Here is a 25,873-nt window from a genome sequence, read left to right on the forward strand (position 1 = left end):
GGAATGGGGAATCTTGGATGCCAAGCACTTGCATCCATCACTTTAAATAATATTATTTAATCGCAGTAGGGATTATCTTATGACTTTAAGGAACCAAGGCTAAGAAACGTAAACTGTTTTCCCCAGGTTCTATGTAAATAGTGAGTGGTGGAGTCAGGATTTAAATTCAGATCTGGTCTGGTTCTGATGCCTGTGTTCTTTTCAGCATTCCACATTGTTATGGACACAGAAGCCAAGAGGGAGAGGTGAAGAGAGCAATAGAAGTCTGTGTGGGGTGGATGTGGCCTCCTATGGGAGTTTAGAGGAGGAAGAGCCCAATGCCCTGGACCAGTAAGAGAAAACTTTTTAGGAGAACTGGGAAGTGGCACTCAGATAGGGCCAGAAGCCATGAAGGACAGCTTATTTGATAGTAGCTGGAAGAAGAGAGGTCTTTCCAGGTAGGATGACCAATAAAGGAAAGGCTTGGGAGTAGGAATAAGAATGTGCTGAAGAACAGAAGCGGGGGAGATCTGATTAAGGGAATGAAAATTATTCATGTGGGCTGCCTTCTCTTTTACTGTATCTTAATTCAGTTGAGTGAGGGGGAGTCATCGTGGGAGATGGTTTCCCTCTAAAGGACAGGAGCTCAGGAAGCTCAGCCTTCCACACAGTCTTACCTGGAACCACTGCCTCTGAGAAGGATGTTCCGGGTCCCCAAGGAGAGGGGCCTTTCTCTAAAGTCCCTGATGATGCAAGTGGTGAGCTTCCAGGGAGCCAGGGCAAGGGAGCCAGGTGTTTCTTTCTTCCCTTTTTTGGAATCCAGGCCAGTTTCAATTTACATTACACAGCTTAATCCACAGAAACAGGAGCCAGAGGCTGGTTCTTTCTCTCTCTCTCTCTCTCTCTCTCTTTTTTTTTTCTTCTCTCCAAGACACAGAAACCTTTATTTTCTCCCTACACCACAAACCAGTACTGTTAAATAATATTGGATAATTGCACCTGTCGTACTCCCCATATTGTGCTGAAGAAAAATAATTGCTGGTTTTCTGCTTTGCAGTTTAGCTGTGACTCCATCATTTGACTTGGAGCATGTCATTTTCTCCCATTTTAGACTGTGTACAGTCAAACTGTGTGAAAGGACTCATAGATAGCGGCCCTGGGTGTGTGAGTGGGCGTGGGCCTCATTCAGCAATGATTTCTAATTTATACAGCATTGAAAATCCACAGCTATAAATAAACAGTTCTGACTGGCTTTGCTGCCTACTCAAATGCTTTATTAAAAAAAAAAAAAAAAGGAAGCACCAACTGCATGAGAATGGGAAATAATATCTGGATATGGAATCTGGTTGCTGATACTTGTGCCCTCGCAGGGGGGATACCCAGACTTGGGATGGGTTCAGCGCTCATCCAGGCAGCCTTCTGGCAGGCCCAGCCTCCCCACTCTTTCCTTGCCCCGCCTCACACTCCCCATGTGCAGGCGTAGCGTGTTTGGGGATTACAGTATATGAAACTGACTTCCTGTTATGACAAGTATTGCAAGCGAGTAGGTGCAGAGGACCCAAAAATAGCTTGAGAAATGTATGACCCATTTGCAGGGAACATGGGGCTAATGTATTGTTTAGGCAAACAAGGTAAGTCTTCTCTCCAAACTCAAAATTGGTGTCACATGTGAGATAGCAACTCCAGAATATAAGCACAGGTATGGACCAGTCCATGAAGCAGTAGTGTAGCTCCCCCTGCCTGTATGGGTGAGAGTTTCCACCAAGTTGGGGTCCCTAACCCCTTCTTTTGTGTAACCTTGCAGATGTACATACATTTTTGCTTTTGAAAATAAGGGCTTCCAGATGCTCAGTTCCTGCTTTGTTCTGTAATAAAGAGGAAGGAAGGTGGGCTTGGGAATCAACCATCTGTGTGAACTTGGATCGCTTTTTTTCCCTTTCTCTGAACCCAGTAGTGTGCTGGAGAGAGTTTGTACAGGCTCACAAGGATTCGGTGGTTCTGTGTCTCTCTTCCCAACTCTGCGTTCACTGACATGTTGGTAGCTTGAAAAAGGTCATGTTGGAGTGTTTACACCATGGCAATGGGCAAACTATAAATCAGGGCCTTAAAGTTTTCTTTTTTCCAGAGAGTTGGATTTTAAATGTTTACAGCACACCAACATCAGAAACTCAGTTTGCTAATTTGTAAAATGAGGACATAATATATTTTCTACTTTTAAGACTTTTGTGAAGATAAAACGAGGTCATGGAGGTGAGAGTGGCTCTAAATTACATGACACTGTACAAGTATTATTGCTGGTTTTCTCATCATTTGGTTTGTATTGTTGTTTTCTAACCACTAAGGGCCAAACACAGCCTTATGTAGGCAGGTAATACTGTCTCCCTTTTAATGAATGTTTAGTCAGTGTTCATTACAGGTGTTTTGTTGCTTCTCCTTTCTTAAGCTATACCAGCACCAAGGAAGCACTGTGTGCTTACGTATACGCTCAATGGGGAATGGTTCTGAGGTGTTTCTGGTGTTGGAATAGATATTGCACTGTGGCCAGTCATGCAGCAACCACAGTTTAATTTGGTCCTGGGGATAGTGAAACCACAGATAGAAATCTGCAGGCTCATCACAGCCAAGAGCTTACTATGACTCCGAGAAGTAGGCAGCCCGAGTCATCTTTGGGGTGTGGAAAATTTGGGTGATCCCCTGCGGGCTTCACATTTGGAGAATTTCCACTGTGACAACTGCTTCTGGGATCCTGCTGAGATAGGTGCTAGGAGCAGTCAAGAAGCAGCAGGTGTGGGAAAAGAGGTGGTGTTCCCAGCTCAATCCAAAGACTTGAGGCTCATATTTGTATAACTGTAGAGGAGTAGGTTTCAAGCAGTTTGCTTGGTGCCTGTCCTAGTCTTGCCTTGGACTACCTGCCCTGTTGGGATAGTCTGCTCTCTTCTCTACGCCTATCAGACTGCCCTTGGTGTCCATTTCAACCAGATTTCTCCTCCATAATGTTAGGTTGGGAAGCCCAAGTACAATTTACTCTGGTGCCCACACCCAACCCACATGGGCCTGTTGACCCATCGATGGACTTGAACATGTTTACCTACTACCAGTCATTTGTGTTCTTTACAGAATGTGTCTGTAAATAAAGACCGAGAAAATTCCTCTAGGAAAATTAAAGCAGGTTCATGAATGTGCTTGTTAATCATCTGACGGTCAGCTTTGTTAAACCGTAAACTATCACAGCAAAGCGCTTAGTACTTACAGCAGTCTCAGCAGTCATCATAATCATATCACCTCCCATCCAGATTATTCCCCAAGTGAAATGTACATTTATTTGACAAATTAATCAATATACCAATGGAAGAGATTTTGACAATATCACTGTGTTCAATGTCTACCTGCCCCAAATGCTTGCTCACAAGAGGGACAGATTTACCAATATTTTTTATAACTTATTTTCTCATTGCCCCAGTTAATTTGCTATTATACTAGGTAGACAGACAACTTCAGAAGCAGCCATCTCCCTACATTTCCATTTAGACTGAGAAAAAAATAGATGAGAAATCCATGAAAATAACTAGCTTATGAAAGTGCCTCTTTTTAGGAAAATTGGGATTTTTCAAAAATGGCCCAGGACTGGGAGTTAGAAGATATGGGAGACAAAAGCTTTTATTTTGGTTCTGACGTTAATTCTTTGGCCTCATGCAGGTAACTTCTCATCTAGGTCCTTAGCATCCTCCTCTGCAAAGTGAATAGTTTGAGTGATCCTAAGTTCCTTTCTCTCTCTAAACATTCTCTAACATCACATTTACGTGAGTTGTTTTTGCTTTTGGCCAGGTGTTGACCACAGACTATCCTCCACAGAGGTCAGATGGATGTAACAAATTCTGTGACAGCAGGAATTGTTTTGGGTGTGTCCAGTAAAAGTTTTAAAAAGACAAGAGTCCTCAAATTCAGCTACCTTCATAACTCTCTTATGAAATTTAAATATCATTCCCTGTCCTTTTTACCTTCCTGTCTTGCTCCACCACCTCCCTGCTCCAGGAAGAAAAAAAGATGAAAAAAACTCTCCTGTTTTCTTCTTCCTTAGTTCTTGGAAAATGGTGTCTAATCACTTCCTCTTCTTCCTTGGCTGCATCGTGTCACCTGCACAAATAAGAACAGAAAGAGACCTTAGCCTTCAGGTTTCCCTAATGGGTATTCTTCTGTGGGTGGCCATTCACCCTGACTTGGGACAGTGGAAAGTTGAGGAAGCTTTTCCGAAGGCCAGATGATGTATTTTAAAGAGTTCTGGAAAACCACCAGCACCGCCACAAGGGCAAGAAGGGGCATCTTGCTGTCCTACTTGGTGCCTGGCTCACAGCCACCCGGCTGACCAGTGGTGCAGTTCATATCGCGTGGCTCTGAATATGTCCTGTGGACCACTGATGGCTGTTGCTTTTGGCCATGTGTTTGTAGGCTGCACACCGTTCGTCAACAAACTTTGAGACTTTGCAGATGGAGATGAACAAACCGCATCAAATGAGAGAGGAAGGAGAAGAATGGATATTCACCTAACTAGGGGCCGTTCTGTGACCTCTCACCATATCAGTTTATTGGGCTGGGTACTGGCCCAATAAAGAAAAGTACTGGCATATTGATTTAGTTTTTAGTAAGTTTATTACTAATTGTCATAAGTAATAAGCTTATTACTAATTAGGAATTACTAATTACCCATCTAATTGTAGCATTAGATTTCTAGAATGACTTCCGTTTAGCCAACCATGGGTACCTCCATATTTAATGATCACAAATCTTTACATAAACTTTGACACTTTGAAAACTTCATTAACTCACTGTCCTTCCTGTCTGTTGCCAAATGCAGTCTTTTTTCAGCTCAGCCTCTTCTCATCCATTCTGGAAGTTACAGCCCTATTACTTCTGGCTCGGTATTACCATAGCAATCTCAGCTCCCAAGGCCATGCTCTATGCTTCAGACCCTGCCCCCTCCATCACTTATATCTTCAATAGTAAATTTTAAATATCTTATAATTTTATTTGCTGGAACTCCCCTTCTCAGAGGCTTTAGTGACTGATGACTTGAAGTCCTCCTGTGGCCCCCTCATCACACTGATTTTCTAGGGCAGACAGCTCCTAATCACACGGCCCCCGTGGCCACACTTGAATTCATGTCTCTCAACGTTTTTAGGCACAGTCCTCTCCTTCCTTCTACTCCTCATCAATCCATACTATATCCAGTCACTCCAGTGAAGCCTAGCTGATTTATCCAGCTTTACATGCTTCGTGTTCTTTTCATTTATGCTTCCACTTGTTTTTCATTTTTCCCCAGTTAGGTCTTTTCTACATTGGGTCTATAAGGACAAACACAGTATCTTCTCTTTTCTAAGTATACACTTAGGGCTTTTAATGAATCAGTTTTCAGATAAATAACACATTAATTCTCCTGTGTTCAAGAGCTTGGTCAGTATAACTTCTCAAAGTTGTTCCCTCTGTGGTCACTCTGAGGGCACCTAAAACTTTGTTTATCCATGTTGCTACCAACCCTCAACACTTCGAATCTAACTGTAATCAAAACCTCACTTCTTCAACCCAGGGTTCCAAGGATTGGAGATTCCTTCTCCAGTTAGGAAACACAACAGAACATGATGGCTTAGAGAGAAACAGCAGAAGCAGGAGGAGAAGTGGTGGTGGAAAGTTCCCCTGGGGGAGGAGAGCAGATGGCTCCTTCCAGTGGATCCAGGTCTCCCCTGTCCAACACCATGAAGCTAGATAGAGCACCAAGAAATTCCCACATGCCCACCCGTGTGCTAGAGAAGGCACCATCCCCAGATGTGTCTCTGTGTGGAGCTCTAACAGTCATTTCATTCTGTAGAGACTTACACAGTGTGACTATCACAGAAATCACGTTTTTCTTTTTGTTTCTAGCAGGTGGGGATGGTTCCTTAGTCCTAAATTCTTATGAGGCTGCGCAGTCTGTAGACTTCTTCGAGTCTTCAGAATTTATCTCTGACCGTGTTTCCACAGTGCATGGCTGGAGATGAGGGAATTGTTGACTTCGTAATAGAGCATATTATCTTACCAGAGTTCACAAGATGCATTTCAAACTGGTTGAGAAATAATGTTCCTTGTTATCACTCTTTTCCTCATTGAAGGGAGTCTTTCCCAGTGGAATACCTCCTAGTTGGTGGTTAGGGGGTTAGGTCCACCCTGATTTCGTTTGTTTTAGTTTTTGTTTTACTGAAGTATATTTGATTTACAATGTTATATTAGTTTTAGGTATACAACATAGTGACTCAATATTTTTATAGATTATACTTCATTCAAAATTATTATGAAATATTGGTTATATTTCCTGTGCTGTACACTACATCCTTGTATCTTATTTATTTTATACATAGTAGTTTGTACCTCTTAATCTCCTTCCCCTTTCTCCTCCCCCACCCCTTCCCCACTGGTAACCACTAGTTTGTCTTGTGTATCTATGAGTCTTTTTCTGTTTTATTATATTCATTCATTTTATTTTTCAGAGTCCACATATAAGTAAAAATATACAGTATTTGTCTTCTTTGTCTGACTTACTTCACTAATTGTAATACCCTCCAGGTCCATCCATGTTGCTGTAAATGGAAAAATTTCATTCTTTTCTCTGGCCGAGTAATAGTCATATGTTGTCTTCTTTATCCATTCGTCTGATGATGGACACTTAGGTTGCTTCCATTTCTTGGCTATTGTAAATAGTGCTTCTATAAATTTTGGGGTGCATATATCTTTTCAAATTAGTGTTTTCCTTTTCTTTGGATGTATACCTAGGAGTGGAATTGCTGGGTCATACGGTAGTTCTATTTTTAATTTTTTGAGGAACCAATTTACATTCCCACCAGTGTGTACTAGGGTTGCCTTTTCTCTCTATCCTTGCCAGCATTTATTATTATTTGTCTTTTTGACAATAATAGCTGTTCTAACAGGCGTGAGGTGATATCTCACTATGGTTTTGATTAGCATTTCCCTGATGATTAGTGATGCTGAGCATCTTTTCATGTGCTGGTTGGCCATCTGTATAACTTCTTTGGAAAAAAGTCTATTCAGGTCTTCTGCCCATTTTTTAATTGGATTGTTTGTTTTCTTGACATTGAGTCGTATGAGCTCTTTAATATTTTGGATATTAACCTGTTATCAGACATATCATTTGCAATTATCTTCACTCATTCAGTAGGTTGTCTTTTCATGTTGTTGTTGGTTTCCTTCACTGTGCAAAAGCTTTCAAGTTTAATTTGATGTAGTCTTATTTATCTATTTTTGCTTTTGTTTCTCTTGCCTGCAGAGACAGATCCAAAAAAAATATTGCTAAGATTTATGTCAAGGAATGTACTGCCTGTGTTTTCTTCTAGGAATTTTATGGTTTCCGGTCTTACATTTAGGTCTTTAATCCATTTTGAGTTTATTTTTCTGTATGGTGTGAGAAAATGTTCTAATTTCATTCTTTCACATATACCTGTCCAGTTTTCGCAACACCACTTACTGAAGAGACTGTCTTTTTCCCGCTTTATATTTTTGCTCCTTTGTTGTAGATTAATTGGCCATATGTGCATGGGCTTATTTCTGGGCTCTTTATTCTGTTCCATTGATCTGTGTGTCTGTTTTTGTGCCAGTATCATACTGTTTTGATGACTGTAGTTTTGTAGTATAGTCTGAAGTCTGGGAGCATTATGCTTCCAGATTTGTTCTTTTTTTCTCAACGATTACTTTGGCTCTTCAGGGACTTTTGTTCTTCCATACAAATTTTGGGAATTTTTGTTCTAGTTCTGTGAAAATGTCATGTGAGTGTTTCGATAGGGATTGTATTGAATCTGTAGATTGCTTTGGGCAGTATGGACATTTTAACAATATTAATCCATGAACACAGAATCTTTCCATTTAATAGTATCATCTTCAGTTTCTTTTATCAGTGCCTTATGTTTTTAGGGTATAGGTCTTTCACTTCACTGGGTGAGCTTATTCCTAGATATTTTATTGTTTTTGATGTGATTGTAAATGGGATGATTTCTTACTTTCTCTGTCTGATAGTTCATTATTTGTGTATAGAAAAGCAACAGATTTCTGTATTAATCTTGTATCCTGAAACTTTAGTGAATTCATTTATTTGTTCTAACAGGTTTTTTTTGGTGGAGACTGTAGTGTTTTCTATATATAGTATCATGTCATCTGCAGATAGTAACAGTTTGACTTCTTCCATTCCAATTTGAATGCCTTTTAATTCTTTTTCTTGTCTGAGTGCTGTGGCTAGGACTTCCAATACTATGTTAAATAGAAATGGTGAGAGTGGGCATCCTTGTCTTGATCCTAATTGTAGAGGAAAAACTTTGCTTTCCACTGTTGTATATGATGTTAGCTGTGGGCCTTTATTATGTTGAGATATGTTCCCTCTGTATCAACTTTGTTGAGAGTTTTATTTGTGAATGAGTGTTGAATTTTGTCAGATGCTTTTGTTTTTGCATCTATTGAGGTTATCATGTGATTTTTATCCTTCATTTTGTTAATGTGGTATATCACATTGATTGATTTGCAGATATTGAATCATTCTTGCATCCCTGGAATAAATCCCACCTGATTATGGTGTATGATCCTTTGTATATGTTATTGAATTCAGTTTGCTAATATTTTGTTGAGAGTTTTTGTGTCTATATTTATCAGGAGTATTGGCCTGTAATTTTCTTTTTGTGTAGTGTCTTTGTCTAGTTTTGGTATCAGAGTAATGGTGGCCTCATAGAATGAATTTGGGAGTGTTCCCTCCTCTTCAATTTTCTGGAATAGTTTGAGAAGGATAGGTACTAACTCTTGTTTATATGTTTGGTAGAATTCCACTGTGAAGTTGTCCAGTCCTGGACTTTTGTTTGTTTGGGGAGTATTTTGATTCCTGATTCAGTTACAGTACTAGTAATCAGTCTGTTCAGATGATCTATTTCTTCCTGATTTTGTCTTGGAAGATTGTATGTTTCTAGGAATTTATCCATTTCTTCTACATTGTCCAGTTTGTTGGCATACAACTGTTTGTAGTGATTTCTTCTGGTTTTTTGTATCTCTGTGATATAGTTTGTTATTTCTCCTCTTTCATTTCTTATTTTATTTGGGTCTTTTCTATTTTCTTGATGAGTCTAGCTAAAAGCTTATAAATTTTGTTTATCTTTTCAAAAAGCGTCTTTTGCTTTTATCGATCTTTTCTATTTTTTAATCTCTATTTTATTTTCTCTCTGATCTTTATTATTTCTTTCCTTCTGCTGATTTTGGGCTCTTTGTTCTTTGTCTGATCCCTTCAGATGGTAGATTAGGTTGTTTGAGATTTTTTGTTTGTTTCTTTCTTGAGGTATGCCTGTATCACTGTTAACTTTCCTCTTAGGACTGCTTTTGCTGTGTCCCATAGATTTTGGAAAGTTGTGTTTTTATTTTCATTTGTCTCCAGGTATTTTCTGATTTCCTCTTCAATTTTTTTGTTGACCCCTTGGGTTTTCAGCAGCATGTTGTTTAGCCTCCATGTGTTTGTGTTTTTCTAAGTTTTCTTCCTGTAATTGGTGTCTAGTTTCATACTGCTGTGGTCAGAAAGGATGCTTGATACAATTTCTACCCTCTTAAATTTTTTTGAGACTCGTTTTGTGACCTGGAATGTGATCTATCCTGGAGTATACTCTATGTGCACTTAAAAGGAATGTGTATTCTGCTTTTTTGGATGGAATGTCCTGTAGCTATAAGTCCAACTACTCTAATATGTCACTTAAGTCTACTGTTTCCTCATTGATTTTTTTTCTGGATGATCTGTCCATTGATGTACATGGGGTGTTGAAGTCCCCTATTATTGTAATATTGTCAATTTCTCTTTTTATGTCTGTTAATATTTGCTTTATAAATTTAGGTGCTCCTATACTAGATGCATATTTGTTTATGAACATTATAGCTTCTTCTTGTATTGATCCCTTTATCATTACGTAATGCTCTTCTTTGTCTTTTATTACAGACTTTGTTTTAAAGTCTACTTTGTCTGATATGAGCATTGCTACCCCAGCTTTCTATTCATTTCCATTTGCATGCAATATCTTTTTCCATCCCCTAACTTGCAGTCTGTGTGTCCTTAGCTCTGAAGTGAGTCTCCTGGAGGCAGCATGTTTTTTTATTCAGTCAGCCACCCTACGTCTTGATTGGAGCATTTAGTGCATTTTTATTTAAAGTGATTGTTAATAGGTATGTACTTAATGCCATTTTGTTATTTGTTTTCTGATTGTTTTTATAGTTCTTCTCTATTCTTTTCTTCTTCTTATGGTCTCTTCCCTTGGGATTTGATGATTTTCTTTAATGTTATGTTTATGTTCCTTTCTAGTTTTTGTATATATATTGTAGTTTTTTGACTTGTGGTTATCATGCAGTTCATATATATTGATCTATAAGTATATCTATTTATTTTTAACTGGTAGTCCTTTAAGTTCAAACACATTCTAAAAGGTCTACATTTTTTCTCCGCCCCCCCCCCATGTTTTGTATTTTTGATGTAATATTTTACATCTTCATGTCTGTCCCTTACCTGTTTATTGTAGTTACAGTTGATTTTATATTTTTGTCTTTTAACCTTCATATGAACTTATTTCAGTGGTTGATCCACAGTCTTTACTAGTAGGATTTTTGTCTAGTCTTTACTAGTGGGATATTTGTCTTTACTAGTAGGATTTTCCCCTTCCTATAATTTATCTCTTGATATAGCCTTTTCATTTTCATTTAAAGACTCCTTAACACTTCTTGTAAGATTGGTTTAGTATTGATGAATGTTAGTTTTTGCTTGTCTGAGAAACTCTTTATCTCTCCTTCAGTTCTAAATGATAACCTTGCTGGGAGGAGTATCCCAGGTTGTAAATTTTTTCCTTTCAGCACTTTATCTATATCATGCCACTCCCTTCTAGCCTGCAAAGTTTCTGCTGCAAAATCAGTTGATAGCCTTATGGGGGTTCCCTTGTATGTGACTCTTTGTTTTTCTCTTGCCGCCTTTAGAATTCTCTTTTTATCTTTAACTTTTGCCATTTTAATTATGATTATGTCTTGGTGTGGGTCTCTTTGAGTTCATCTTGTTTGGAACTCTCTGTGCTTCTTGTACCTGGATATCTGTTTCCTTCTTCAGGTTTGGGAAGTTTTGAGTCACAGTTTTATCAAATACATTTTCTACCCTTTATTCTCTCTCTTCTGCTTTTGGGAACCCTATAAGTCAAATGTTAGTACGATTGATGTTGTCCCAGAGGTCCCTTAGACCATTCTCATTTTTTAAAATTTGTTTTCCTTTTTACTGTTCTGATTGGGTGACTTCTATTATTCTGTCTTTCAGATTGCTTATGCATTGTTCTATATCACCTAATCTCCTGTTCATGACATCTAGTGTATTTTTCATTTCAGTTATTGTATTCTTCAACTCTGACTGGTTCTTTCCTGTATTTTCTAGTTCTCTGTTGAATTCTCATCGTGTTCATCTATTCTTTTCCCCAGTTCAGTTAATATTTTCATTACTATTTCTTTGTACTCTTTTTTTTTTTAAGATGTTGGGGGTAGGAGTTTATTAATTTATTTATTTTTGCTGTGTTGGGTCTTCATTTCTGTGCGAGGGCTTTCTCTAGTTGTGGCAAGCGGGGGCCACTCTTATTCGCGGTGCGCGGGCCTCTCACTATCGTGGCCTCTCTTGTTGCAGAGCACAGGCTCCAGACGTGCAGACTCAGTAGTTGTGGCTCATGGGCCCAGTTGCTCCGTGTCATGTGGGATCGTCCCAGACCAGGGCTCGAACCCGTGTCCCCTGCATTGGCAGGTGGATTCTCAACCACTGCGCCACCGGGGAAGCCCCCAGCTTTTCTTTTTTAAACACCTTTTTTTTATTTATTATTTTTGGCTGCATTGGGTCTTTGTTGCTGCACGTGGGCTTTCTCTAGTTGTGGCAAACGGGGGCTTCTCTTGTTGCAGAGCACGGGCTCTAGGCATACGGGCTCAGTAGTTGTGGCTCGTGGGCTCTAGAGCACAGGCTCAGTAGTTGTGGCTCACGGGCCTAGTTGCTCTGCGACATGTGGGATCCTCCCAGACCAGGGCTCAAACCTGTGTCCCCTGCATTGGCAGGCAGATTCTCAACCACTGCGCCACCAGGGAAGCCCTCTTTGTCAGATAAATTATTTATCTCTGTTTCATTAGCATTTTTCAGGTATTTTTTTCTTGTTTCATTTTGTCTTCCCATTTTGTTTAACTTTCTTCACCTGTGTGAAATCAGGTGAAACAGTTGCCTGTCCTAGTCTTGATGTCACGTCCTCGTGTGGGACCATTCCTGTGCAGTCTGCGTAAGCCCAGTGGCTTTGGTGGGAGAGCTGGATTTGGGGTGAGCGTGATCTGCATCTTCCCCCAGGGTGTGCTGGTAGCCACTGCCTTGGTGGGAGGTAGGCCTGGAGTTGGAGGGGCTAGAGCCAGAGCCGGATGCAAGCCAGGGTTGTTGCTGTGCTCGATGACTGTCACTGCTCTGTTGGGGGTGGGAGTGAGGGCAGAGGGGCTGGAGCCGGAGCCCTGAGGGAGCTGGGTTTCTCTTGGGTATGATGGCAGTCTCTATCTTGGTTTGGGACAAGGTCAGGGCCTAAGGTCTTGGGGCTGCACTCCTGTGCTGGTTTCACTTTTTCCCCAGTGTGTGCCCTCAGTTAGAGGCTGGGTCAGGGCTGGAGGGGTTAGTGCCATGCCACTGAGCTGCCCCTACCCCTCCTCCCCCAAGTGTGCACAGACATCTGTGCTCCAGCGATGGCATTCTCCATCCGAGTGTGAGCAGGGATTCGTGAGCTGGTAATGGTTGCCTCTACCCTGGTCAGAGGCAGGGCCAGGGTTCAAGCCAGCTCCGTTCCCTCCAAGTGTGCACATTCTCGTGGGCAGTGGCAGCCTCTGCCTTAGTGGAGAGCAGTGCTGGAGCAAGAGGGGCTGCAGCAGGAGCCTGGGGAAGGCTGGGGTCACACTGGGATGGTCCCTAGGCATTTTTCAGTCAGCTGCCTCTTTGCTGTCATCGGGAGTAAGCAGATCTGTGCGTGTGCTCTTCAAGAGTGGAGTCTCAGTTCCTCACAGCCCTGCTGACCAGATCGCTTCTTCTCCCTGCCTGAGCCCTGCTCAGTTCCTCACAGCCCTGCTGACCAGATCGCTTCTTCTCCCTGCCTGCTCAGCTCCGTGTGGATCTTCCTTCACAGCCTTGGCTGTAGAATAGCTATTCTGCTAGTCCCCGGGTCAGTTTCAGTGAGAGAAGCTCTATATGCAGTTGTAGTTTTGATGTGTTCATGAGGGAAGGTGAGCCCAGTGTCGTCCTACTACACCATTTTGATCTCCTCCCACCCTGGCTTATTTTAGTCCTTTCTTTATCCTATGTTAGTACCAAGGAGTAGAGGTATTTTAGGCCAAACACTTAATGTTCGTCTCGGACAAGGTTCAAACGTTTTCTGCTGGCATGGTAAGGGAAACCATTCCTTTAGTCCACATCACTATGGATACATATGTAATTATACCTTATTATTCCAATAGTTGGGACACAGGATAAATAAAAGCATATTATTAAAAAAAAAGATTTACACCTATGTATCTACCATCACAAAAGCTACTGCTAGACTTTGAACTGAAAATTTGAAGAACATTTGCCTGGTTTTAGAGGCTTGGCTTGGAAAAGGGTGAGAAGGCAGATTGTGGGGGGGACATAAGGTGTTAGAAGAATGAGATTTAAACATAGTGAGTACAAGTGAGTACAAGATTTGAATGTAGTTGAGTACAAGAACATGAGTACAAGTCACAGTGCAGAAGTAGTGGAAGGAGATGGAGTTGAGAGCTGGCCAGAGAAACCCTAGTGGGAAAAGAGGCTGAGGAAGAGGGAGAAGTGATAATCCCTCGTGGACTCTGTTGGAGCTTAGGGAGATGAAGTTAGGACAAGAAATGCAAAAAGGAGATGTATTTTTCTAATGGACTAAATGGTGCCCAGTGAGGCCATGCTTTATAAATACCCGTGGAGTCAACTCATGGTAAGATTTTTTTTTTTATGAAATGATTAGGGACAACATGGAAGATAGACAGACCTTATAATAAATTTCTTCATGGGTAAAACTAAGGAGGTAAACTAGATGGCCTCTAAGCAGCTTTCAACAATAAAATCTCCTTTAAATAAATCTGATCTGTAGGAAATAGTGTTAAAGGAAAGTTTTGATATCATTCTGTCCAAGGCACTGTCACAAGGTCACTTGGCCAGGTTGGAATTTTCAGCTTATAAACTATCCTGGGTGAAAAGGATCTGTGGTCTTGGGCCCTGACAAAGGATATCCCTGGCATATATCCCTCAGTGAATGTAAGGAGAGGGGCCATGGGCCACAGGTAAGCTGACTGCCTCTCCAGCTACACCTACATATAAGAGGCCCTCCATTTTGTCCTGGAGGCACTTAGCCCCTTTCAGTGCCTGGTAGATCTTGTAGATTGGGTTTCTCTTCCTGATGGACTTGTGTCCTGGTGTCGGCATCCTTATGTCTTATCAAGAAGGAAAAAAAAAAAAGAGAAAATTAAGTAGTTAAGTGACAGAGAAGGAGGCCTATACTGGGACCCCCTGACAGCCCCTTTCTCCCATTCAGAGTGGAAATAATCTGTCCGGAGTATCCCTAGATGCTCAGACATGGTGAGCCAAGTTTTCAGTGATCTACCAAATACTGCTTCCCCCTGCCAGCTTCCATCATTGTTTGAAATCAGTGTTTCACCTATAGCTCTGCCTGAAAAGTAGAAATGGGCTCTTTCCTGGTGGGTATCTGGTCCCAGTAACTGACTCAGTGCTTGCCCACCCTTCTGTTCCGTGACACCGAAAAGCTAGCACAGGTCAGGAAATGAGATGCTGTCAGGTCAAGCAGGGTGGCCCTCTGGAACCTCTTGAGAGCTTTTTGAAGGCCAGAAGGACCTTCCTGAGGGCTTGACCACAGTTGTCTCCCTGGCGCACAGGGTCAGCTCTCTGCATCTGTATACCCCTGGAGAATGTCACACACTTTCCAAGTCTACATCTGATTCCTGGTATCACTCCTTATTATTGCCCTTCTCAATCTCTTCTTCACCTTCACCCACTGACATGACACACGAGGAGGCAGAAAGTGGGTAGATGTGACCATCATTTCCAACACCCTTCTCAGCCAAGCAGCTGACTTGGGAGAACACCACATCGGACAAGGATGCTTGTAGGCAAAACTATTTAAACTGAAAGGAGTCCAGGGTCCTGTGGCACATAGGGCCTTGCTCTCAGACTAGCAGTGTCAGTCTCTCTGGGGCACATGTTGGAAGGGCAGAATCCCAAGCTGTCCTCCAGATCTACTGAATGAGAATCTACATTTTAACAAGATCCTGATTTTAACAAGGTTTGCAGGCACATACAAGTTTGAGAAGCGCTGTTCTGTGACAGTGGTTCTTGACCCTGACTGCAAATTCAAATAACTGGGAAGCTTTTAAAAACACCCGTGCCGAGTCCCCATCTCCATAGATAGATTTAATTGGTCTGGGGTGGACCTGGGAGTTAGTATTCTTAAAGTTCCCCTAGTGATTTTGTAATGTGCAGTCAAGATCGAGCATTACTGCTGGAGAGATACTTGCATATTACCTGGGTCTTGACTGATACTTCTTGATCACTTGGTTAGTTGGCTGGTGACTCCCAACCGGGCCACAGTGTGGCTCAGAAATTTCAGAAGCAGAGATTCTGATCAGTTCTAATCTCAATTAGCCTAACCTATTTCACTCTGTAAGTCCTTCAGGAACTACACCATCTCTGTCAGTTTGCACTCAGTTAGGTGGTTGTTACTTTTAATCACCTTCGGCTGGGGAAACTGGTAATTTATGCGTGAAGTTGAAGGGGATGATTGGAATATCCACATAGAAAAGAAGGTTAGTGATTTTTCCTTGGAAAGAATGAAATTAACAGCAGTAGTGACTAACCCTGTGTGCCAGACTCTATACTTGGCAGTTGACACTTCCTAAGTCATTTATGATCCTCCAGAATCCCAGGAGGAGGGTGCTAATATTGTCTCCATGAAGTGTAAGAGAAAACTGGAACACGAAGACATTGAGTGCCTCGCCCAGTGAAACAGGTCTATAAGTGGTAAGGCCAAGGTAGGAACCCAGGCAATCAGGCACAGAACTTTTCTCCCAACCGCGGCCGCCCACTGCATCACTAAAGCACTCCTTTGAATTTCTGCTCTCATCCAAGGAAGCTCAGGCTGTGGGAAAAGGTGAGAAAGTAGAATTAGCCCTGAATCTGGACAGAGTAGGTGGCTACTTACATGTTTCCATAGATCCAGAACAGAGGGTTTAGAGAGGGACTCAGAGATAGAGGGACCGCACAATGTGTTGTCCAAGCCTAGGCAATGTAAAATTCTGTTCACACTGGCACAGCAGGCATTAACCAGGGCTGTCCTAGGCAAACTGAGCTGTGCAATTGCCTTTCTTATAGGTCGTCTCATCAGCGAGGAGTTGAAGTCCATTAGTACAGGATACATGGTTGGTTTGTGGCCGGGTGAAGGACACACCCTAGTTTTCTTGATTCCTGTTCCGATGCCCTTCTCCTGTTTTGTATTGCCTGCCCTAATTTTCATCTCTTTTTCGACAACTCTCTCACCAGTGTACCATATCATACCCTCCTATGCTCCTAAACTCCCTGTCCAACACTTTAAAACCAACCAGTAGAGTCACTCCTTGACCACTGTCTCCAGAACAACTTTGCACAAAGTCCCATTTAATGCCTAGAGAGAAGAGGCCTTGAATATTCTCTATTTGTGTTGATTGATCCATTTAATATTGGGGAAGCTAATGGAAATGGGGGATTCAAAGATGGATAAGACATACTTCTACCCCTTAAGAAACTCAGGGTCTAGTGTAAAAACAAATCTCGGGGCAGACCAGGGGAGGCTTCCTAGAAGAGGTGAGTTGAAATGAATGAGTGGGTGTGAGACAGGCAAAGACTGGGGGAAGTGAGAGAGCCCTTGGAGGTGAGAAACATCAATGTGTACGGAAAACAAGCGGTTCTGTGCTGCTGGGACACAAGTTTAGAAGAAGGAGAGTAAGAGTCAAGGCAGGGACTGGGTCACAGTGTGCCATTCCAAGGGCTTGGATTTTCATCTGACGAGGGAAGCCTTACAGTGCTTTCAGCAGAATAGGACACGGGATAATGTGCTCACATATATAGCTCTGTTTGGTTTTAGGTGATTTAAGTGTTCACTGCCACTGGAATTTTAAATGATCTAATTTCTCTTTTTAATTTCTTAGTTAACCATCTATAATTAAGATCAGTTCAGAATTTAACACGTTTATGATCCTATTCTGATGCTATATAGAACTTTTTACCCATTCTATTCTTAAGGTGTTAAAAATCTAGAGAGAAGAGAGAGACGCATAGCCACTGACGGTAGTGTCCGTCGTTCACATGAACATTCACATATGCATGATGCAAATGAGGGTCCACATGCTGATGCCAGCCTGTTTGCTCATTGAGATCCAACTGTAGTGGAAAATTGGATATAGCACTTAAACAATGAAGCTTATTAAAAAGAGCTTTGTGTTGAAAATAGTATTGATTTAAAAAGTTATTGTTCTCTAAGCACTGAGTAATCACTTTTTTTCTCTGCACACTTTCTGCCAAGTTTTAAATGGATTAGTGTCTTGCTTTCTTTCTTTCTTTTTTTTTTTTTTAATATAGACTTGGGGACGGCATCAACAATCTACCCAGAACTTCAAGGAGCCAAAACTAGTTAGAATTAGATGTCAGCACATCTGAAATGTCAACACATTTTTTTCTGGATAATTTCCTGTGATTTGAAATCCTGATTTTTTGAGTCATTTTTAGTATTCCATTTTTTAAGTGTTTGCTTTCAAGGAGGATATTGCCTCTGAGGCTTTCTCAACCAGTTAAATTCTCCAAGAGCAGAAAATATGTGAAAAAGCCAAGTTGCATGCTTATTTCTCCAGGGTCTCAGTCTTCTCTCAGAAATACAGACTCTTTTACTGAACCTTCTGAAACTGTCGTTTTTTTTGCATACACAGGCTTATGTTTTCACACCAGTTCATAGATTGGGCGGAAGATGCCACTTCTATTTTAATAGAACAGAATGGCATGTGGGTGTGTGATGTGGGGGACTGTGTGTGACTCTTGCCTTCCTTATATACAAAATCAGAGTGGAGTTCCTGCACTTCTCCTTGGATAGGTAAAAAAATCCTGGATATTTTGCAACCTGACTTTTTCGTGGTTACTTTTCTGACAGAAAATATTCTGGGGGTGAGGGCAGTAGGAGAAGCAGGGAGAGAATAAAATCTTCCACTTTGAAATCAACTAAGTTAAGATTGCTTTTTTTCTATGAAGAAGAGATGTGGTTCTGCCTACCTATAATTAGAAAGCTTAGCTTACTGGCATATTCATGTTGCCTAAAACCCCAAGTGAGAATTTCAGTCTCAAGTACAGGGTGTGATTCCACCTGGTGAACACTTTACTAAAGGTTGAGAAGCAACCTCATGAGAGAGGGATGGGAACACATCAGGGAAGGCACTGCTGAGGGTGGAAGAGCTGAGAGGGTCATCTGGATCCATTTCTTTCAAAGAGGAATTCTTGGCATTTAATAACTTGTGAACCTCAAGTCCTCACTTAAGGGAGGCAGAGACCTTGAGTCCGCTTTTTCATGCAGGGGTTGGTGATACCCGTGCTCTCTGGGTCCTAAGCTCTCTACACAAGATGATTTTTAGCCTTAAAGCTAAATGAGGTGTTGTTTGGAGGAGGCGGGGAGATAATTTGATGGGGTCCTTTGAGAAAGTATGAACTTCCCCCAGGCTTTTCCTTTGCCTGCTCTGGACAAAAGCATCAAACATCACTGCCTTCTGCTTTCCTGGTTTCTCCTTCTGTTTCCAGGAGGAGTCAAGAGAGCATAACGAAGAAGTGTTTCTGTAGGTAAGAGAAATGAACTGACCCCATTTCCAGTGGTTGAGCTTCTCTCCAAATAGGTAGATGCCGACGCTAAAGATGTAGCTGAGAGAGAAGAAGGCTGCTAGACCCACTGGGCTGAGTTTGGCAAACACGGGATACACCCATGTACCCGTCTCAGAGTAGATCCATAGAACCCTGCAGAAAATGACAAATCACAGTGATTAGGACAGCAGGGGAGAAAAGCCATAGTCCCTTCAAGGTCACGGCGGTTCTGGAGTCCAGGCAGAGGAAGAGAAGCCACAGGGGATGCTTAACAGCCGAGGTGTTTCCCCAACCTACAGAAGTGAGGATTTTCTGGATAAATAGACTGATTCATTGAGACATTCTGTTTCAGGCGCTGGGCTTGGCTATTTTACCTAATCCATTAAAACTCAGTGATGGTAAAAGAATATGGGAGAACACTGAACACATCATTAACCAAACAAAATGTATAAGAACGTGAATTATTTCTTTCCCTGAAAGACATGACCTGCTGAGACATTGAACTTGCTAAGGTGGTGCCCATTTGCTCACTCTCAGCCAGACAAGTGGGGTTTGCTTTTCTGTGCCTAAGTGTTAAGTATAGCTTTCCATTAGCTCTCCAAGCCTGTTGGGGTAGGAGAGGCAGAGACTGAGCATTATTACTATAATACAGTAGACCTGGGGTTTAATTATGGGCCTAGATTTCAGCTCGTGGAAATAGCCACGGATAGAGTATTAAGTAGGAATAGATGGATCTCCGGGAGGCTCAGATCCTTCTCATGTGAGGATAGAATATAAATCATTTCTGTCAGCCAAGAGAAGGAAAAGAAATGCTAGGAGAGGAGCCACAATGTCTAAGTGAAGCCTAAAAATGCAGTTTGCTGGAAACAAACTGCACCGGAAGATGCCAAAGTCTGAAATAACTTTTAAAATTAAATACGGGGAAGATGATGTATCAGCTACAGTTTATAATCGGTTAAGAGTATGGAATATGGAACCAGGCTTCTGTGATTTGAATCCTAGTTGTGCTACCTACTAGCTGTGTTACCTTCACTAATTTATTCAACTTTTCTCTCCCCCTACCCTCATGTATAAAATAGGGGTACAAACAGCATACAGCTTATAAGGCTATTGTAAAGATTAAGGGAGTTAATTTAGCACATGTAAATTACATAGAACAGTGCCTGGCAGATTGTAATCATTTTATAAGAGTTTAAAAGCTTCTCTCCTCTGAGGGAATACACAGTGGGTGTCGCCTCAGCAATCTTTCTTTGAGGCTATTCATCTCTTATAAAAATTAGGATAGCCTAGGTTATGCTTCAGAAACAACGTTCATATTTGGATATCCCAGGTTGTCAAAGGAGTTCAGATGGAAGAATGAAATTCTGTGCTTAATGAAACTTTCAGAACCCAAGTGCAATCTTGGTTGTTTCAGATCCTTTAAGTTTGTCAAATGCTTTGTTGGAAGAGAGGGGCTAACGTCAGGGCCAGGACTAGGGTGAGGCAAGGGAGGCACCTATGGCATAAAATTTAAGAAGTCATCTCTGTGCATCAAAGGACACCATCAACAGAATAAAAAGGCAACTTATAGAATGGGGAAAATATTTGCAAATCATGCATCTGATATGGGATTATTATCCAGAATATATAAAGAACTCCTAGAGCTCAACAACAAAAAATAAACAATCCAATTAAAAATGGACACAAGACTTGAAGAGACATTTCTATGAAGAAGATATACAAGTGACCAACAAACACATGAAAAGATACTTAGTGTCACTAATCGTTAGGGAAATGTGATTCAAAACTATAATGAGATACCACTTCACACCTATTAGGGTATCTTCTATCAAAAAACCCCCAGAGAATATCAAGTGTTGAAGAGGGTGTGGAGAAATTGGAACCCCTGTGCACTGTTGGTAGGAATGTAAGATGGTGTAACTGCTGTGGGAAACAGTATAGCAGTTCCTCAAAAAATTAAACCTAGAATTACCATATGGTCCAGCAATTCCATTTCTGGGTACATACTCCAAAGAATTAAAAGCAAAGACTCAAAGAGATATTTGTACTCTCATGTTCATAGCAGCATTATTCACAGTAGTTAAAATATGAGAGCAACCCAAGTGTCCATTTAAGGACGAACAGATAAATAAAATGTGGTACAGTTATATACACACAATGGAATATTATGCAACCTTTAAAAGGAAGGAACTCCTGGGACTTCCCTGGTGGTGCAGTGGTTAAGAATCGCCTGCCAATGCAGGGGACATGGGTTTGAGCCCTGGTCCGGGAAGATCCCACATGCCACGGAGCAACTAAGCCCGTGCGCCACAACTACTGAGCCTGTGCTCTAGGACCTGTATGCCACAACTCCTGAGCCCACATGCTGCAACTACTGAAGCCTGCACGCCTAGAGCCCGTGCTCAGCAGCAAGAGAAGCCAGCACACCTCAACGAAGAGTAGCCCCTGCTCGCCGCAACTAGAGATAGCCCATGCACAGCAACGGAGACCCAACGCAGCCAAAAATAAATTAAAAAAAAAAAAAAAAAAAGGAAGGAAATCCTGACATATGCTATAACTTGAATGAAACTTGAGGATATTATGTTAGGTAAAATAAGCCAGTCACAAAAGGACAAATACTGTATGATTTCACTTATATGAAGTACTTAGACTCATCAGATTCATAGAGACAAAGTAGAATGGAGCTGGGGTGAAGGGGCAAGTGGGGAGTTTGGGAAGAAAAACATTCTGGAGAAGGATAGTGGTGATGGCTGCACAACAGTGTTAACATCCTTAATGCCACTAAACTGTACACTTAAAAACTGTAAATTTTATGTTACGTGTATTTTACCACAATAAAAAAGAAAATTTAAGGAGGCGTCAGTCTCAGGGTTCTGCATGTGTAGTATTTATTGTCCCTTGGGCCCTAGTCCTGGCCCTGCTGGTATCACTCTGCTGCCCCAGACTTGTCTAGATGCTACTCTCATGTACTCAAAACTGCACTAGACTGAAAACAAGTAATGATTGTTATCATGGTTACTAATATTAGAGTTCTGTGAGATGTGCATCCATGGGTGCATTTTAGAAGGATGTCCACAGCACTTCTTTCCTGCATGGCTGTCTCTCATGACAGGCCGGAGGAAGTATAAGGGACAGAAAGTAAATATCCTCAGGTAGCTAAGGCCAGGAGTTTGGGGTCAGCGAGGAGATCTAAATACGCTCCAAACGGGTGGCGTTAATTAGTTCACTTTGTTTTCTTTATATACTTGAAATTAGGGCTTCCTAGTTTCCATGCACATTTATGTAAGATAGTCTACAAATAAGGACATTTCTCTGGAAGCCTGGAAAGTTTCTGTTTATTTGCTTCATTTTTGTTTCCTCCAGCGTAAGGTTTGTAAAGGGAAGTTCCTGAAGTAAGCTAATGAAGTCTGCACTTTCACAGAGAAGGTGCAAAGAAAGTTATAGGTGTGTTAACTGACAGTGGGAAAATTACTGCAAATACAATTAGAGCGTGAGGCATGATTGCAGTCATTTAATGAAGGGCAGTCAGCAGAGAGGCCTGAGTGCAGAGATAGTCATGGTCAGGTGCTATCACCTCTTTACGGCTTCTGGAATATATGTTAAAAGGGGAGAGAGAGAGAGAGGGAAGGGGAGAAGGAAGGAGGGGGGGAAAGAAGGAAGGGAGTGGGGGAGGGAGAGAGGGAAAGGCACTCAGCACGTGTGCAGCTGAACTGTCCTTGTCCTCCATCTCAGTCAATGTCAGCTCTTCCCTAGCTGCCATATATGATCCCATGGAATCATATTTAAATATTTCTGCAGTGGGGGCTTCCCTGGTGGCGCAGTGGTTGAGAGTCCGCCTGCGGACACAGGGGACACGGGTTCGTGCCCCGGTCCGGGAAGATCCCACGTGCCGTGGAGCAGCTGGGCCCGTGAGCCATGGCCGCTGAGCCTGCGCGTCCGGAGCCTGTGCTCCGCAGCGGGAGAGGCCACAACAGTGAGAGGCCTGCGTACAGCAAAAAAAAAAAAAAAATTTCTGCAGTGCACTCATTTCATGATCTCAATCCAGGCTCCTTCATCTCCTATAGGTTTCTATAATCGTCTGCTCACTGGGCTTTCTTGCTCACATCAATCCACTTTCCACAATGCAGTAACCCAATAATCTCTCTAAAAGAAAAAAATCGTTCATGGTGCTCCCCTGCTTCCAGTGGATCCACGTTGCTTTAGAAAATACCCTAGCTCCTTCCCCTGGCCTACCTGGCCCTGCCCTGCCCACCCATCCACCCTTCCAGTCTCAGATCTGCAGTCTAACCCTTTCTGTTTCTTGAATGAACCCAGCTCTGCAGCTTCTGGTCTTCACCCATGCTGTTGTCTCTGCTTGAAACACCTCTGCCTTTACCCTTCCTAGGACATACTTCCTGCTCTGTCCCTGGCTGAATCTTACTCATGCTTTGAATTTCAGCTTAAAAGTTAATTTCTCCAGAAAACATTTCCTGACCATTCTTCCCACAACCCACATTTGGTTAGGTTGTTATGTGCTTCCCCTACCATGAGTTTACCCTTGTTGCATATTTGACTGTCTTTCTTCAGAGCTTCTGGAAGCTCTGTAAGGACTGGGATTTTATCTATTATGTGCATCTGTTTCCCAAATGCTAGGAACATGGCAGGTTCTTTAGTTTTAAATAAACGTCTGTTTAGGTGGCACTACCAGTACCTATGGTTCCTTTTAACTGCTGTTAGCTGTGGCTTCTATAGACAGGTCTCAGCTGCCTGACCCGCCAAGAACACTGCAGCCTCTGAAAACTGGAACGTGTAACCAGTAGCCTTCCAAACTGTAGTTAATTGGATGCTCACATTAATGGAATCACCATCTTCCCAATCCACCAGCTGAAAATTCTGAGAATTATCCTTGATGTTCCCTTTTCATTTGCCCACTACACACCAATTAATCCATAAAACCTATTCTGTTACACCAACAATGTGTCTCAGGTATGTCCCTCATTCCTAATTGTACAGCTATATCCCTCTTCAGGCTCTTCTTATTTCTAACTTGTGTAACAGGCATTTTGGGTAGCTGAGATTTGGGCAGGAAGGATGAAAAGTGTAGATAAGCATTTCCATTCTTAGCCCTCCACCTCCACCCCTCTTCAGTTTGCATGCTGGCTGGCCTGGACCCCAGATGCTGATAATAGGGGAAGTTGTGTGGCATCTTCATATTTATTTTCATATATTAATTTATATGAGGGCTAGGGAGTCCTTCTGTGGAAAATGAGGCTGGGGTTCTGATCCCCACTAAGATTTTAGGTTGTAAGACAGTGGTGCCATCTAGATGGTCCCAGACTAAGGTCATATTTCAGGAAAGGGCAACAGTGGCTCTGGGAGTGAATTCACATAGTGCGCTAGCGGTAATAGGAGAGGATTGTTGGTACCGCGTGTAACAAGGAGGCTGGTCCTGGAACTCAGCTGAATCTGCCCCTCTGGCAGTTTCTAATGGCTTCTGGGCGTAAGATGTCTATATGTGTAAGTGTGCATGTGTAAACGGGTGCACGAATTTAGAGGGTTATTACACTTGGGGTGTCCAGGCAGCTTTGCTCTGGGGCCTCACCTGAGTGAGCATAGAATAGAAGAAAGAAATCATCTCTCTTGCCCCACAGGAACTGCTATCGAGAGGTGACTTTAAAAATATCTTTCCCCAGGCTGGGTTACAGCTGTATATCTGTATGATACTTGCACTTGGCATGCAATACCTTACACACTAGCAGAGACAAATACAGCATCAGCTGATTTCTGGTCTACCAAGAGCAAGGCGGTGGTGCACTGCAGGCCAACTGGGGCTGTTGCAATAGCCAGTAGCATTGTTCTACTTGCACCAACATAGGAGACTAATGGGCAGTGGCATTGTTGGCAGTGACAGCAGCGGGGGAGGCATGCTAACCTTAAAGCAAGCCCCGTGGAGGTGCTGGATCCAGGAGACTGGGTATTGTGGCTTTACAGTCTGTGTGGGAGAGTGATTCTCAGGACTGTGTACTACATGGGCATGTGTGAGCACTCACTGGATTATTAGAATATTTTAGAGATGGAGGTCCTGGCGGACTGGACCACCTGCAGAAGGGTGTTCCAAGCATCCAGATATGGGATGACACTGGGGCTATGAAATATCCGTGGATGAAGAATAAACCATTGTGATTGAACTAGATGACTTACGAGCATCCCGGCTAACCTTTATTCGTGTGTTGCTTTATTCTGTTGTGCTTCCCATGTCTTGCCACTTCAATCTATTTTAAGCACTATTGTCAAGATAGTCATTTTAAAGCATAATTGTCTGGCCATGTTACTAAGAATTCTCACTCCTACCTCCATGGCAAACAAACAACAGCAGCAAACACATCTCACATTGTCTGTACCATGTCCAGCCTCCTCCAGCCTGCTGCCTGCAGGACTCTGTGAGCGGGCAGTTTCAGGGTGATTTCCTGTTCGTCTCTTTCACTAGTAGGTCCAGCTAAAGTGAATTGCTAGCCATTGCTTCAACGTGATGTGTGCCCCCTTGGCTTTGCGATTGTGCAGTGTTCGCTTTCTCCCAGTTTTTGCTGCTCCAATCCAGCCAGTCCTTCAGGGCCCAGATCCAGTGACACCTTTCATGAAGTCCTTCCCACGCTGCCCAGTCAGATGTAACTGCTTCCTCCTTGTGTTCCCTTTGGCACCTCGTATTTGTTATGACATTTTATTCCTTCCCATCTCGTGTTCTTATAATTTGTATGCATGGCTCATCTCCACTTACGAGGTACAAACCCCCTACGGGCTGGGGCTTGGCCTTATATAACTTTGCTTTTCCCAGCAGGACCAGCCCTGTGTTAGGGGAAATATTTGTTCAATAAAAGAATGAGTAAGAGCCAGCAGTAGGAACGTTTCTATTTTCCTGCTCCTTAGGAAGAGCTAGGCGATGTG

At 42.3% G+C, this 25,873-nt stretch overlaps 1 protein-coding gene across 1 annotated transcript in view; it reads right to left on the minus strand.

The window, feature by feature from the left end:
* Positions 1-3,173: 3,173 nt before the first annotated feature.
* The window catches only part of ADTRP (androgen dependent TFPI regulating protein), a 69,457-nt gene continuing 46,757 nt past the window's right edge, over positions 3,174-25,873 (minus strand). Inside the window, exons 5-6 of the mRNA XM_067755782.1 lie at positions 18,954-19,105; positions 3,174-4,113 (exon numbers count right to left, since the gene is read on the minus strand). Of these exons, the coding sequence (XP_067611883.1) occupies positions 4,079-4,113; positions 18,954-19,105 (187 nt within the window). The 3' untranslated portion in view covers positions 3,174-4,078. The remainder of the gene's footprint in view (positions 4,114-18,953; positions 19,106-25,873) is intronic.

This window comes from Pseudorca crassidens, chromosome 10, assembly GCF_039906515.1.
Source record: "Pseudorca crassidens isolate mPseCra1 chromosome 10, mPseCra1.hap1, whole genome shotgun sequence".
Taxonomy (NCBI): Eukaryota; Metazoa; Chordata; class Mammalia; order Artiodactyla; family Delphinidae; genus Pseudorca; species Pseudorca crassidens.